Source organism: Arvicola amphibius, chromosome 4 (genome assembly GCF_903992535.2).
Source record: "Arvicola amphibius chromosome 4, mArvAmp1.2, whole genome shotgun sequence".
Lineage (NCBI taxonomy): Eukaryota > Metazoa > Chordata > Mammalia > Rodentia > Cricetidae > Arvicola > Arvicola amphibius.
The window spans coordinates 37149403-37164932 of NC_052050.1; the positions used below are offsets into that span (position 1 = coordinate 37149403).

General features: G+C 41.9%; 1 protein-coding gene across 2 annotated transcripts in view; it reads left to right on the top strand.

The window, feature by feature from the left end:
- Tada2a (transcriptional adaptor 2A) overlaps window positions 1-15530 on the top strand; it is a 51478-nt gene that overhangs the window by 21676 nt on the left and 14272 nt on the right. For both annotated transcript variants that reach the window (XM_038328130.1, XM_038328129.1), the window contains 2 exons: window positions 1615-1704; window positions 3230-3301. In XM_038328130.1, the coding sequence (XP_038184058.1) occupies window positions 1615-1704; window positions 3230-3301 (162 nt within the window). The remainder of the gene's footprint in view (window positions 1-1614; window positions 1705-3229; window positions 3302-15530) is intronic.

The window sequence follows — 15530 nt, forward strand, 5'->3', positions numbered from 1 at the left end:
TGTACAAGTGCATGCAAATCAGAGGATGTTTTGGAAAGATTCCTTCAGACTTAATTTCTTTCATCAGGAAATCAGCCTGGGGTTTAACAGGCATGGTGGCACGTGATATCCCCCATAACTGCCACTTGGGAAGCTGACAGAGGCATGAAGATTGTGAATTTGAGAGTAGTGTAGAATATATAATGAGTTTGAAATCTCTGTCTCTACACAAAATAAGAACACCACCACCAGCATTTGAGGCAGAGGCAGGTGGATCTGAGTTCAAAGCCAGCCTGGTCCACATAGAGAGTTCCATAACAGTCTGGGTTACATAGAGAGAAGACCCTATCTCCAAAAAAAAAAGCAGAAAAAAGCAGAAAAAAGCTATTGGTTGATTGTTTTTTTTTTTTTTTTATGATTACCTTTTTGCTCTTTATAAAACTTTTGAATTTATTCTCTTAGATCCTTTTTCTCAAAGAAGTCTGTTTCAGAGTGGGATGTGGTGCCACACACCTGTAACCCCGCACTCAGAAGGCTGAGGCAAATGAATTATAAGAGTTTGAGGCCACTCTCAGCTGCATAGTGATACCTACTTTCATACATTTTGACCTTGAACTCATTGTGTAGCTGAATATAACCTTCATCTGATCTTTTGCTTCCGCCTCTCAAGTGCTAGGATTGCGGGCATATGCCATCATACCCTGAGACACTGTTTTGCTTTTGTTGTTTGTTTTTTGTGAGTGTAGAGTGGGGGCTTGTTGGTGTAGCAAGCTTTTTCACCGGTCACCAGCTCACAAATAGTGACACAGAAACTTATTATTAATTATGAAAGCTTGGCCTTTAGCTTAGATTTGTCTCAACTAGCTCTTATAACTTTATATTAATCTATGTTCTGCCACATGGCATTACCTCTCTTCCATTTTGTACCTCCTGTTTCCTCCCAGTGTCTGGCTGGGGACTCTGCCTTTCTTCACAGAGTCTTCTCTGTGTCCTGAAGCCCCCCAACCTCCTTCTACCTAAATATTGGTTATTCAACCCTTTTGTTGTTGTTGTTAAATTCATACTTTTTAAATATTTATTTATTTAGGGCTGGAGAAATGGTTCAGAGGTTAAGAGCACTGGCTGCTCTTCCAGAGGTCCTGAGTTCAATTCCCAGCAACCACATGGTGGCTCACAACCATCTGTACTGAGATCTGGACCCTCCTCTGGCATGTGGGTATACATCGAGGCAGAATGTTGTATACATAATAAATAAATAAATCTTTAAAAATATATATTTATTTATTTATTATGTATATAATATTCTTTCTGTGTGTATACCTGAAGGCCAGAAGAGGGCACCAGACCCATTACAGATGGTTGTGAGCCACCATGTGATTGCTGGGAATTGAACTCAGAACCTTTGGAAGAGCAGGCAATGCTTTTAACCGCTGATCCATCTTTCCAGCTCGGTTATTCAGCTCTTGATTAAACCAGTCAGGAAGCACCTTGGCAAAGACACATCTTCACAGCGTAAACAAATATTGGGCAACAGTTTGTTTTTTGTTTTTAAATCCAGACTATACATAAAGACATTCATTTGATGTTTTTGTGTCAGTGTTTTATCTATTAAGAAAATCCCGTTGTTTCTTCCAGCTGCAGATGACCCTCCCCGGCCTGCCTTTGACTCTTTGCTGTCTCGGGACATGGCAGGATACATGCCAGCTCGGGCAGATTTCATTGAGGGTAACAAAAACTTGTTTTTAGCATACAATAAGGAAAAACTTACTTGTGTTTCTGATGACATTATTATCTCTTACTAGAGGGATACTTTTCAAAGCCTGTGGAGTCACATTTTGCTCCTTCCTTTCCCATTGTGAGCACCTGTGGAACAGTGACAATTTTAAGGGGGAACCGGCCTTCCAGGATGCATCGTATTGCTCCCACTAACCTTGTAGGCATGAGATTTCTGCGGCTGTCATTCCACAGCAAGGGGTTTTCAAGATTGCTGTATCAGGGTCAGGTTACATTTTAAGATTTTTAAATTACTAAATTTTTGTTACAACCAAACTTTGCTGTAATTGTGCAAAAATGGCATAGCAGCATTTGAGATAAGCCTGGGTTGTGTAGTGAGAGCCTGTCTAAGAAAAGAAAGAAAGAAAAGGAACATAGATAATATATAAACAAACGGGTATGTCTATGTTCCAATAAAAGTTTATTTCCCAAGTAGGCAGTGGACTGAGTAGTGGTTGCTGAGTCCTGCATTGTATGTATACACGTGTCCATTAAAACTATTTAATTAAAACTATTTTCCTCATTTAACCATAGAATTAAAAACAAATGTGGAAGTAGTCATAAGAATTTAATTTGCAGTCAGGTGGTAGTGGCTCATACTTTTAATCCCAGCACTCAGGAGGCAGATGCAGGCGAATCTCTTGAGTTCAAGACCAGCCTGGTCTACAGAGTGAGTTCCAGGATAGCCAGGGCTATACATAAGCAACTCTGTCTCAAACAAAACCAGAAAGGAAAAGAAAAAGAACTGATTTGCTATCTGATATCATCTGCAGTACCCTTGGAGATGGGGTATTAAACTAAAGCCCAGCTTGTCATACCCAGTTGGGCCTTTTGTTTATGACAGGTGGTAGGTAGTGCAGAGCTACCCCATAGTCACCCTCTTCCCTGAACTGTCCTCGAATAGCCTGAACTGATCTTATTGTAGTGTATAAGCGATATTAGGACTAAACAGTTCCCTCAAAAGGTGATTAAAAAGAAAATGAATTAATGCAGGCAACTTTATTACCAGAATACTTGGAGGCCTAAATCAATGATTCTCTTTGGAATGAACAGACTATTAAACATTTTTAAATAATAGACTTGGCTTTGTTCCTAATATTGTGCTATCCTAGCTCTTTTTTTTGATTACTGTCTGAAAGTCTTTCAGATTTTTCCTGTAATTTTTCCCTTAGAGTAGTGTCTTTGCCTTTTATCCAATTTAGTGCTTAGCAAATACTGGCTCAAGACTTTTCTCTTTGCCTCTGCAGCATGGCTATTGTAAAGATATTACTCGGTTTATGCCAAGCTGTAGAGGTGCACACCTTTAATCCCAGCACTCCGGAGGCAGAGGCAGGTGAATCTCTGTGAGTTCAAGGCCAGCCTGGTCTACAAGAGCTAGTTCCAGGACAGCTAGAACTGTTACAGGGAAACCCTGTCTCAAAACAAACAAACAAACATAAAAACTGATGGGTTTGGATGTTTTTCCCCCTTTAACAGGAATTTGACAATTATGCAGAATGGGACTTAAGAGACATTGATTTTGTTGAAGACGACTCAGACATCTTACATGGTAATGTTTATTTTTTTCAGATGCTTATTCAGTACAAGTACTGATGACACTGTGCTGAATGCTGGGGTATAAGGACTAATAAGGCATGTCCTCTGCCCTTAGTGAATTCGGAGCTTAGTGGTTGGGCTGGTGACATGGCTCAGTGGTAGAGTGTACCCTAGACCCTGGGTTAGATTCAGACACTACAAAAAAATGAAACAAAATCTTGTGGCTAAGTTGCTGAACTTACCCTCTTGAACTCCTGAGTATTGCAATTACTTGCGTACATCACCTTTTCCCCACACTGGAGATTGAGTGCTGTGAACTCTGAACACTGTGGTTGCTCCTCTTCTTTGAGATTGTTGGTGCACTGGTTCATGAGGGTAGAGAGAGCAGAACTGGGGAACTGGGTTCTGACAACCCTAGGTATGACCGAGAAAGCCCTCTGGAGGATGACTTTGGTGAATCAGCTCAGCTTTATTCCAGAATATAGGAAATATATAGGATTGGGGACCCTGGGAACAAACCCTAATTTGCATTATGTGGCATGGTCATATCATAATTCTTCATACGTGACAGCAGGGTCTTGTAGCAAAGCTCCTTTCACAAGTCTTAGTTACCATATGTGTAGTGGAGAGGCTTCTATCAGGGAACATGCCAAGGGTCGTGCTAAAGATAAATCAGGCATCCAGGCTTAGAGGCAGCTTTCAGATAAGGTTAGTCCTCCAGGCCTAGGGACACTCTCCAGATACGAGCAGGTAGAGAGCAGAAAGTCTCATGGGGAGAGAGTTCCCATGTCTTCAAGCTTTGGAAAAAGTTACCAGGCCATGATAGACTGTGATTTCTGAACAGCAAGGCCTTCCAACAATATACAAAGGTGCCTTTTTTAAAAAAAAAATGTTTATTTATTATGGATACAATATTCTGTTTGCATATATGCGTGCTACAAGAGGACACCAGACCTCATTACAGATGGTTGTGAGCCACCATGTGATTGCTGGGAATTGAACTCGGGTCCTTTGGAAGATCAGGCAATGTTCTTACCCGCTGAGCCATCTTTCCAGCCCCCAAATAGGTGCTTTTATTAAAGAGATTATTTCAGAAGCCCTGGAGATCCACAGATGTGCCTTCCTGGCAGCACCATGAAGGGCCTCCTTTATGGCTCCGAACTCTTACAGTAGCTTCTCTGGCAGCGTGACTGTGGCTGGTACGTGTTGCCCCCAGCCATCTCCTAGAGCACCAAGTGAAGGGTTCCAGGAGCTCATGAAGGAAAAGAAGGAGCTTTTAAGCATACCTAGCACACGGGATGTGGGGGCGGCACATGTTATCATTTATAAAGAGGTGGGGCGGGGACTGGTTCCACTAGGGTCACTTGAGTGCTTGGCTGGAGACAGATAGATAAGCCATGCCATGCTGAGACAGTTTGGGTATAGAGTTTATTTAGTGGGTTATGGAGGGAAAGGGGAGAAGGAGAAAAGTGGGGAGGAGAAGAGAGAGAACTAGAGAGGAGGTGGGAGATCCTGTTTTCCTTGACTAAAGAGGAGCCAAGGTTGGAAGTGGGTGGAGCTTGTCTCTTAAAGGGACAGTGTACCCAGGTGACAGGCCAGCAGATTACAACAGCACAGATTGCTGAGAATCAGGACATTGATTCAAGCTTGGGCTTGCTTCTGAGTCATTGTGGAATCTTGGGCAAGTCCTTGAAGTTCTGCCTGCTGTTCTGTGTCCCATATCGGTAAAGAGTGAGTGACACTGATTAGTCAGGGAGTCAGGGTGGACATGTTTACGATGAATGATGGTGTGCAATGCGGATTGGTGATGTTATGCCATTCCATTGTACTCTTAATGTGACTCTGCATTAGCAACATTCCTTTTAGGCTTCCTCACTCATAACTGCTGGAAGGAATGTGGTCTTATGCCAATAAGCTCTTTTTTTGTGTCACCTTAAGATTCACATTGATTCATGGAATTTGTCCAATCAAGTTGGCTTTGTGGTCCATTACTGAGGCATGGGATACAATAAGAGGGATAGTTAATTGCATTCCAAGTATGCCTGAAAGTTTCCAGCATGGGCTCAGGAAAGGCCTGTCCTGTGAAGCAATTTCTGAAGAAAATAAGGAAGTTCTACAATCTTGTAAGTGGTGCCATCTTCTACTTTGTTGAACTAAGCTATTACTGATAGAAGAGTCATTAACTCAGCACTCTGGTCTTGTGACATTGATTTCCAGGCAGATGCTTACCTCCATTCATCTGTGAAAATCTCTAAATATGTAGATAACCCTTCCCCTAAGTGTCCCAGCATCCAAAACCTTATGGATAGATCAACTTTCTTGTTTTTATTCCATAACCCAGGCAAGTTGGAGGCATTGGACACTATGTGCTGAGTCAGTGTTTGCAATGCTTCTCAGGGTTACACTTTAATACAATTTGTCTTCCCTCCCTCTGGCTTGTTGTTCCAGACAGGGTCTAACTTGCCATTGACTGGCTTATAACTTGCTGTGTAGACCAGGCTGTCTTGGGAGCCTGTTGTGTCTGTCTGCTTTCCTTCCTTCCTTCCTTCCTTCCTTCCTTCCTTCCTTCCTTTCTTTCTTTCTCTCTTTTTCTCTTTCTTTCTTCCTAAGATTTATTTATTATATATACAGTGTTCTGTCTGCATGTATGCTGCAGGCCAGAAGAGGGTACCAGATCTCATTAGAACCACCATGTGATTGCTGGGAATTGAACTCAGGACCTCTGGAAGAGCAGCCAGTGCTCCTAACCTCAGGGCTATCTCTCCAGCCCTAATTTTTATTTGTTTTTGTGTTAGGGTTTTATACTGTAGCCTAAGCTTATGGCCATCCTCCTGTGTTGACCTTCCAAGAGCTAGGATTATAGGCAAGAGTCACCACTACCATATTCAGTCTTTACATCTTTAATAATTTTGTTGCAGTTTCTTTTCTGTGGCTCACTTTGGAGTCTTGTGTAGCTGTTCCACACTGAGAGGTAGGAATAGATAATGTTCTCTTTTTACTTTCAAATAAATATGCAAAGTTAAGTAATTTGCATCTGACTTCCCACTAACTGACTTTAACTATTAGGTCAATAGTCTTCCATTGATAGAATTGTATTATTTTTTGAAGGAACAGCACTTACTGGTGTGTGTGTGGGGAGGGGGAGAGTATGTGTGTTGTGCACATACCCATGTATGTTCATGAGGCGGCCAGAGGAAGATGTCACATGTCTTCTTCAGTCACTCTCCACCTGACTTTTTGGAGACAGGGTCTCATTGAACCTGCAACTCCACATTTTAGCTAGGCTAGTCAGCAAGCTCCCAGGACCCATCCATATGCTCCTACAGACACATGCAGCCATGCCCAGCTTTTACGTGCGCTCTGTAAATTTGGTCTCACGTCCTTACTCTTTCATAACAGTCATTCTTCCCCTTGGAGCCCTCTTCCTAGCCATTCGTTTTGTTTTGTTTTTGATTGGTTTTTTTTGTTTGTTTGTTTGTTTTTGAGACAGGGTTTCACTGTGTAGTGTTGACTGTCCTGAAATTCAGGTGCTGGGATTAAAGGCAACACCATTTAGCTTCCTCTTTATTTGATGCATGGTAGGGTGACACACTCCTTTAATCCCAGCACTCAGGAGGCAGAGACAGGAGGATCTCTGAGTTTGAGGTCAGCCTGGTCTGTGTAGTGAGTTCCAGAACAGCCAGGACTGCATAGAGATCCTATCACAAAAGCACTTTATTTTTACTCTTTCATGTTATATCTGTTTATGTGTGTGCATGCTTATATGCGTGTGAGTGCAGGAACCTACAGATGCCAGCCAGACATGTCAGCTCCCCCTGGAGCTTGAATTGCAAGCCTTTCTTATTTATTTATGTAGTCATTTATTATTTTGAGGCAGGGTTTCTCTGTATATCCTGGAAGCAGTCCTGGAACTTGCTCTGTAGACCACGCTGGTCTTAACGCACAGGTGCTGGTATTAAGGACAAGTGACAGCACACCTGGCTTAGTTACAAGCCGTTTGAGCCACCAGACATGGGTGCTAGGAGCTGAGCTACAGTCCTCTGCAAGCGCTCTTGACCTCTGAGACATCTCTTCAGTCTTATCCCTTATTTTTTTGTGGCAGAGTCTCAAGTAGCTCAAGCTGGGCTCGGACTCACGTGGAGAATGACCTTGAACATAATCCTCCTGCCTCAACCTCCCAAATACTGGGATTACAGGTGCAATTTATAAAGCTTTACTTCTGAGGATTACCTGAGGTACAGGTCAGTGTTTGTGCCCGTGCAGTGAGGGTTTTGGTTACCTGAGGTACAGATCTGTGTTTGTGCCCGTGCAGTGAGGGTTTTGGTTACCTGAGATACAGATCTGTGTTTGTGCCCGTGCAGTGAGGGTTTTGGTTACCTGAGGTACAGATCTGTGTTTGTGCCCGTGCAGTGAGGGTTTTGGTTGGCCTCTGCAGTTCATTCCTCTCAGTTGATATTCTTGCCAAGCAAGCAGTAAGTGCCTTCTGTCAAGAAAACAGAAACATGTTGCTGGCTATTTTGAACAATGTTAGAAATACATTGCAGTGGGAAGGATCTGCCTCTGTCTTCTACCCACTTCTTGACATATTTTAAGGCCAGCCATTTGGAAACTATCAGTCCCCAGTGTAATCACAGGGCAGCTATTCTTCCCCCAGAGCTGAAATTTCAGGACCTCATGTCAGTGGGTAGGTTCTGCGTGGTTCTCTTTAGTGGCCTCTGGCTAGTTTGTCTGGCAACTTGTACTTGGAGCTCTGAACTGCTCAGAGTGGACTGTGAATTAATGAATCCCATTCTCGCTGCGCCTGCCTTCTCATTTCCATCCTGCTCAGTGCCTCCCAGGTTGTTAAGATCTTACAGTCTTTGCTGCTGAGTGTGCTTTGTAAGGAAAGGGGGTAGTTTCAAATACTAATTTTTCTCTTGTAGAATTCCAGTTCTCCTCCCATTGCTGTGATTTCTTTTCTTTCCTTGTTGCCTGGAGCCAGTGGCACTAAAATGATCAAGCAGTAGAACCAGTGGTTAACAGTATTTATTTATAGATTATTTTTGTAGTGCAGTCTTAAGACTTTCTCATTTTAATTTAGTCATTCCTACACAAGGCTTGGGAAACAACATGGTAAGGTTAGTGTTTTACAAAATTACAGAAATGTTCTTATCAAAAGTATCCCTAATTTTCACAGATCTCCAAGCTACTTCTTCTCTGTAGAATTTATCTAAATGGATAGATAAGTGAAGTGAAGGATTTAAAGAACCTAAGTGTGAGTTCTCGAAGTGTTTCCACTATTACTACTTTTGTTCGCTTCTGTTTGGAATTGTTACTTCTCAGTCCTTCTATTCTCATAAGAAACTTCATTATATACATGTCAGAGATTCCTGCTTTCTTCCTTTTTCATATCCCTTCCACAGCCTACCCACCACCTGTCTGTTAAATAGAAGTTTGTAATGTTCCCAGCACTGGGGAGGCAGAAACAGGCAGATCTCTGTGAATTCGAGGGCAACAAGGTCCTTCCTAGTTAGTTCTAGGCCAGCCAGGGCTTCATAGTGAGAATGTCTCCAGAAAGAAAGGAGGGAAGAAAAAAAAACCCACAAGTTTGTTACCTAAAACACACACATACATATATACATACACACACACACACACACACATATTTAGCAAACTTTTTTATTTATAAGTGAAGATATATCCTATTTTTCCCCTATAACTATTTTACAAACATCCCTGTGACTGCACTGGACTTGGGCAAATCCTGTGTCTTTAGAAACCCACGCAGGTCCTAAGGATTTGGAGGTTCAAGGGATTCTGCAACCTGGGCTCCCTGTTCCTCGGGGCCACCTTCCCCCTGGAGAAGGCTTATTTATACTTGCTTTAGAAGCCAACGCTGCACACACCAAGCCTTACCACCCTTTCTGTCTTCATTGTTCTGGCTTCAGTGAGAAACCAGTCTAAATTCTCCACCGAATCCCAATCATTACATTCTTCCCCTTCACGGTGACACCTCACAATGTCCTATGGCTGTCAACTCTGAAGAGATACGCTATCTTAAAATCCAGTCATCGTTATGGTTTGAGTCTGAGAGGTCACCTCTGAGGCTCTTGTGTTGAAGGCTTGTTCCCAGTGCCTCGTTATTCAGAGGGGTTGGGTCATGGGGGCTGCTGAGCTCAGTGGATTAGTCCATTCATGAGTTCACCATCTGGAGGCCCTATTGGGAGATGACAGACACTCAGGAGCTTAGGAAGTGGGACCTAGCTCAAGTCAGTGAGTCCTAGAGGTATACCCTCAGAGACTCCAAACATATATTTTTTTCTTTTTTTCTTTTTTTTTTTTGGTTTTTCGAGACAGGGTTTCCCTGTAGTTTCTAGAGCCTGTCCTGGAGCTAGCTCTTGTAGACCAGGCTGGCCTCGAACTCAGAGATCCGCCTGCCTCTGCCTCCCAAGTGCTGGGATTAAAGGCGTGCGCCACCACCGCCCGGCCCATATATTTTTTTAAGACAGGTTTTCATATAACATAGGTTGGACTGGAATGCTAACACTACTTCCAAGTATTAGGATTGTATGTATGTGCTACCATGCCCAACTAAAATTTATTATCTTGCCCCTAGTCTACCAGGATTGTACATTGCTTGAGACTTTTTTGTTTACCTTCATACAATAAAAGAAATAAATTCTTTTTAGTCTTTTTTTCCCCCTACCATATATTATGGTTTGAGTAGAAATGTGGGCTTCAAGCTGTCTCTGTGGAGGAATCTTCAGGGACTACTGCTGGGAAAGGTAACTGGGCCTTGAGTAGGAGGTTCAGCCAGATGAAGTCTGAGTTACTGTGCTTAATAAGATTTTTTTTTGGGGGGGGGGTGTTTAAAAGTAATAGAACATGACTCATTGCAATCCTAGGCTAATCTTGAACTTGGACCTCTGTACGGGGTAAAGATGAGATTGTGGTGCTTTTGAATTACCAGCATTCCAGGGGCTCTGGGCTCTTAATTTGAAATGAAGCTTACTTTTGTAAGATAAATGTATATTCCAATACACAGTCAAATTCATTGCTAGAAAAACTGGTTCATTGATGACTGAGTTTTCTGTCCTGCCTGGTTCCCAGAGTCATTAAGTCCCAAAGAAATTACACAGAGTTTTACATTAGTTATAAACTGATTGGCCATTAACTCTTATAACTTATATTAGCCCATTATTCTTATCTGTGTTACCCACGTGGCTCGGTACCTTACCCGGCGGGGCAGTCACATCTTGCTTCTTCTGTGGATGGGTCACAATGGCTGTGGACCAAGCTTTCCTCTTCCCAGAATTCTACTGTTCTCCTTGACCCACCTCTACTTCCTGTCTGGTTGTCCTTCTTATACTTCCTGCCTGGCTACTGGCCATTCAGCGTTTATTTAAAATATAATTGACAGAATACAGACCATTCTCCTACACCAGTTCATTTAAAGATTATATTTCCTGACACTTGGATTATGCACTTTGGTTTTTCAAAAGTCATTGCTTTGCAATGCTAGGACTTCTTTCTTTCATGAATATATTCAGTAATTAAAAAACCCGATCATACATTACAGTACACAAAGCTTAAGGAGGTGGTAACAGTTCTTAAGATAGCTCCAGAACGTACTAAAGTCATTAAATTAAAAGTGCTTTCAGACTCAACAGAAGTGTGGTTATTAAGCAGTGTAGTGCTGTTATGTCTTGTAGTTTCTTCTAGAATTGCTAATAATGAGTCTTTATTTTGTAACCCTAGAGGTCTTCTAATTATAAACTGCCTGTGGGTTTTTTTAAAAAAAAACTTTAAATTTTTTATTAATAAGCCAGTGTAGAAAGAAGTGGCAGGGCTGTGTCCCGCCACCCGGCTAACTTTACCCCAAATAATTACATAGAAACTGTATTCTTTTAAACACGGCCTGGCCCATTATCTGTAGCCTCTTATTGGTTAATTCTCACATCTTCCTTTAACCCATATTTAGTAATCCGTGTAGCACCACGAGGTGTGGCTTACCAGGAGAGATCTTAACCTGCGTCCATCTCGGAGAGGAGAAGCATGGCGACTCACTATGGCGACTGCCTGAAGCGTCTCCCCACTGCCTGCTACCCAGCATTTTGTTCTGTCTACTCCACCTACCTAATTTTCTGTTCTCTTAAAGGGCCAAGGCAGTTTTCTTTATTAATTAACCAATGAAAGTAACATAGACAGATAACTCTCCTCCATCATTTCCCCTTTTTCTGTTTAAACAAAAAAGAAAGGCTTTAACTTTAACATAGCAAAATTACATATAACAAAACAGTTATCAAGCAAGTATTACAGTTACAATATTTAGATCTATTTTATCTTTTATCATAACTAAGGAAAGCTATAACTGTCTATTTATTTTTTAACTCCATCAAAGACTCCAGAAGGATATAATATTATCTAAGTAAACAAGTCATATGCAACTTTTAAACTCTAGAAATGACAGAGACAACTCGCTGCCTGGACAGTCACCCAAAGTTCCTCTGTACCGTTGGGGCATCCATCTTCAGCCTACAGGCCCATAAGTATCTAGCAGACATTTTCATGAAGCAGGAAATTCCAAAGACAGTTCAGTCACTTTTTGTTGTGTCCTTTAGAACGTCTCGTAGACTCTTTCATGAATCAGGAACCCCGAAAGACCATCTCACCTTTAGGCAAGTTTAGCAGTCCTCTTTCTGTGGGTTCCTTGTGTCCAGTTTATGCAACAGTCCAGGCAAGAGCAGTTTCTTGCCCAAATGGCTAACAAACTCCGTAAGTAGCCTCTTTGATGCCCATCTTCCTCTCGAAGTAGATTGGTGCTGCCAGGAGCAGACGTGTCTCATTATCATGAAAAACCCTAAGTTATTAAAACATTAAATGCCATGTTTTGTAGTCTTTGAAAGATATGAAGAATGCCTATCTGAAATATATCTATGCACATCTAGAAAATCTAACATGACTATAAGCTTGACTATTATTGATGATTATCCATTAACCTATATTTTCTAATTAGACATTACATTCTTAAATAAACTACACAATCACAATACCTTAATCAAGAACAGAAATACAGCCGGGCGGTGGTGGCGCACGCCTTTAATCCCAGCACTCGGGAGGCAGAGGCAGGCGGATCTCTGAGTTCGAGGCCAGCCTGGTCTACAAGAGCTAGTTCCAGGACAGGCTCTAGAAACTACAGGGAAACCCTGTCTCGAAAAAAAACAAAACAAAACAAAAAAAAAAAAAAAAACAGAAATACATATACATATACATATAACAAAATTGACCTTAAAATCCATACCAATGCAAATTATCTTTAAATGTAAACGAACATTTATAAACAATATTTGGGAATATGGACGTAGTAATCTCTCCAAACTGCTTTTTGCTGAATGGGGGCACTGTTATTTAGGTCTTTTATGGTGTAACCTGTGTGTCAGGTTTATCTCAGTCGGCAGTTGAGCGAAGTAATTTTTTGAGAGTGTTCACAGCAACCTTTTAGGAGGGCGTGGTCTATCATACCATATTGGGATAGAAGCAATCCACAGAGTCTCGTCCTCTGTGAAAACAAAAGAAGAAACTCTTTTCCAAAGCATCATGTTCTTAGATCCAAATTTTAAAGTCATACCGTTAAGATGTCCATTCTGGTCTAGCCTGGCAGCCCATATAATAAAATGTCTCTCTGTACTTAGCTCCTTTACAGTCAAAAATTTTAAAGAAAACACAATAAAATACATAATCCAGACTCTCTGTGAATTTTTCATTTTTACGTGGCTTATTTTTACTCTATCACTTTATTTTGTCTCTATAAAGACTTTATCCTTTTTTTAAAGGCATTAACTTTATTTTTTATATTTTTTTTCTCTCTCAAGCCTACGTACATTTATCCAACATTGTGACTCATTTAAAAGTCTTTTATGTCTGAATCTGTCCTATTGTGAATCTGTAATTTTTTTACTATCCAGGAGCACTTTTGTTTTGTAGTTTTAAATCACTAAGCACTTAAGAATCTAAGCTGTGACATTCCTAGGTCAAAAACAGGTACTGTGAGCTTGCCACGCCCAGTCCAACATGGTGGAGCCGCTTGTGACTGAATCAGTAGCAGCTCTTGGCTGCAGAGCTGCGGGCTGCTCTGGATGTTGGTTCCACCTCTCTCCAATTTCAAAATGGAGGACTGCCATTTTGTGCTAGCTCTGGGGCTGCCAGGTAGGAGCCGCACTCAGCATTTTAACTCTGAGACTGAGCATGTAGCATAGAAACTCTTTTTATCCAAGTTATAGCCAAATCTGACGCGCAGAGCACTACGCAGCCTGGAATCATCTCTCTGTATGGCGGCAGAAATCCGCCATGTTCTCCCACTCACCGCCATCTGCCCAGGTGCAGGCAGGGAGCAGTGAGCCATTGGCCTGGTCTCAGTGCACTCTCCTTCTGATCCCAAGCGGGAACACAAATATCCAGGCCCATGAAAGCCATTGAAATGCTTTATAGCCAGAGTTTGCACTGGCAGCACAGCACCAGGAAGCCACGTTTTAAAATGACTCAGCGTTTTCTCTGCTGCTATTGCCGAAACAGGAAATCTCTCTACAGCACGTCCAGGCAAACAGCAAAAAGCTGTGTTAAACTCTCTCTCTCCTTTATTTAATGCCCTCTCAGGTTTTTAAGTGGATTTAGTCACCACGTTGGAGCGCCAATCTGTAGCCTCTTATTGGTTAATTCTCACATCTTCCTTTAACCCATATTTAGTAATCCGTGTAGCACCACGAGGTGTGGCTTACCAGGAGAGATCTTAACCTGCGTCCATCTCGGAGAGGAGAAGCATGGCGACTCACTATGGTGACTGCTTGAAGCGTCTCCCCACTGCCTGCTACCCAGCATTTTGTTCTGTCTACTCTGCCTACCTAATTTTCTGTTCTCTTAAAGGGCCAAGGCAGTTTTCTTTATTAATTAACCAATAAAAGTAACATAGACAGATAACTCTCCTCCATCAAGCCAGATTTAGGATAGGAGCAGCAGAAAAAGTAAAGCCACTAACAGATAGTCAACACATGGAAGGCTCATTGTTTTTCTGAGATGGGGTTTCTCTTGCTGTTCTGAAACTCACTCTGTAGACCAGGCTGGCCTCAAATTCAGAGATCCACCTGCCTCTGCAGAGAATTAAAGGCGTGGCTTCATTGTTTTTCTTAGCTCTGGACCCGGGTCACCTGCATTTAGATCTGTTCTTAGCAGCTGTGGAGTCTGGAGCTGGTTTTCTGAATATGGTATAGAGGGCCTATGAGGGAAGAATAGGAAACAAGACAGTGGAAGGCCGTACATACTGTGTAGAGCTTGAGCCTCTGTCAGTAGGGGGTGTAGCTGAAGAATTAGAAGCAAATGAGCTGTACCATTAAATATTTGTTGTAAAATAATGCTCTTAGTCCCATTTGGAGGGAGGGAGTTGAAGAAGGCAGGGACCATAGTCAGTAAGTATGATAAAGTTCTTCTGTAAGGAGGCATCAGGACAACAAGATGCCTGAGTTGAATGATGGGATTAGACAGAAAGAGATGCATTTGGGAAATGCTACATTTAGCTAAGATTCTAGCTGGCTATGTAGGAAGAGGGGAAAGAGGTTCCAGGTTGGTTTCTGTCTTAAACAATTAGGTTACTATAATGCTGTTAACTGTGGTTAAGAGTTTTAAGATGGGAAAGAAGCAGAATATGTAAGTTTGCAATGGAAGCCGTGTAAATAGGGATATCCAGCAGGATGTGCTGCTTAAAATAATTGTGAGAGTTTTAGATAGTGTGGTCTGATGGAACATGGAACCCTGGGAGCCAAGGAGCTTGAGGAGTGAGGTGAGGAGTGAAAAGAGACAAGAACAGAAACCTTAGGAACTTTGAAAATGGGAAAGAAAGAGCAGGACTGTTGTGCTGATTCCAGCTTGTCCTTTTCTTGTTTACCCTGAGACTAAAACTAGAAAGGGTTGGGGCATGCGCAGGCAAGCAAAGCATGGCTTTTACTGTGGTTAAGCTGCTTAACACATCTTTTCATCACAAAATGCACCAACTCAGCGCTGTAAACAGTTGCTGCTGCCCACCTGAAGATGTTACTCTAGGAACATGCCAACACTGTCCATCAATGCTGTCCTGTCATTGTCTCTTGAGCTGCATCCTGTGCAGTTATAACAACACTCATTTTTGAACTGGAGGTTTAGCTCAGTGATACAGAACTTGTCTGGTCTGGTTTGGTTGCCAGTGCTACCAGAATAATGATAACAATTATTATTTA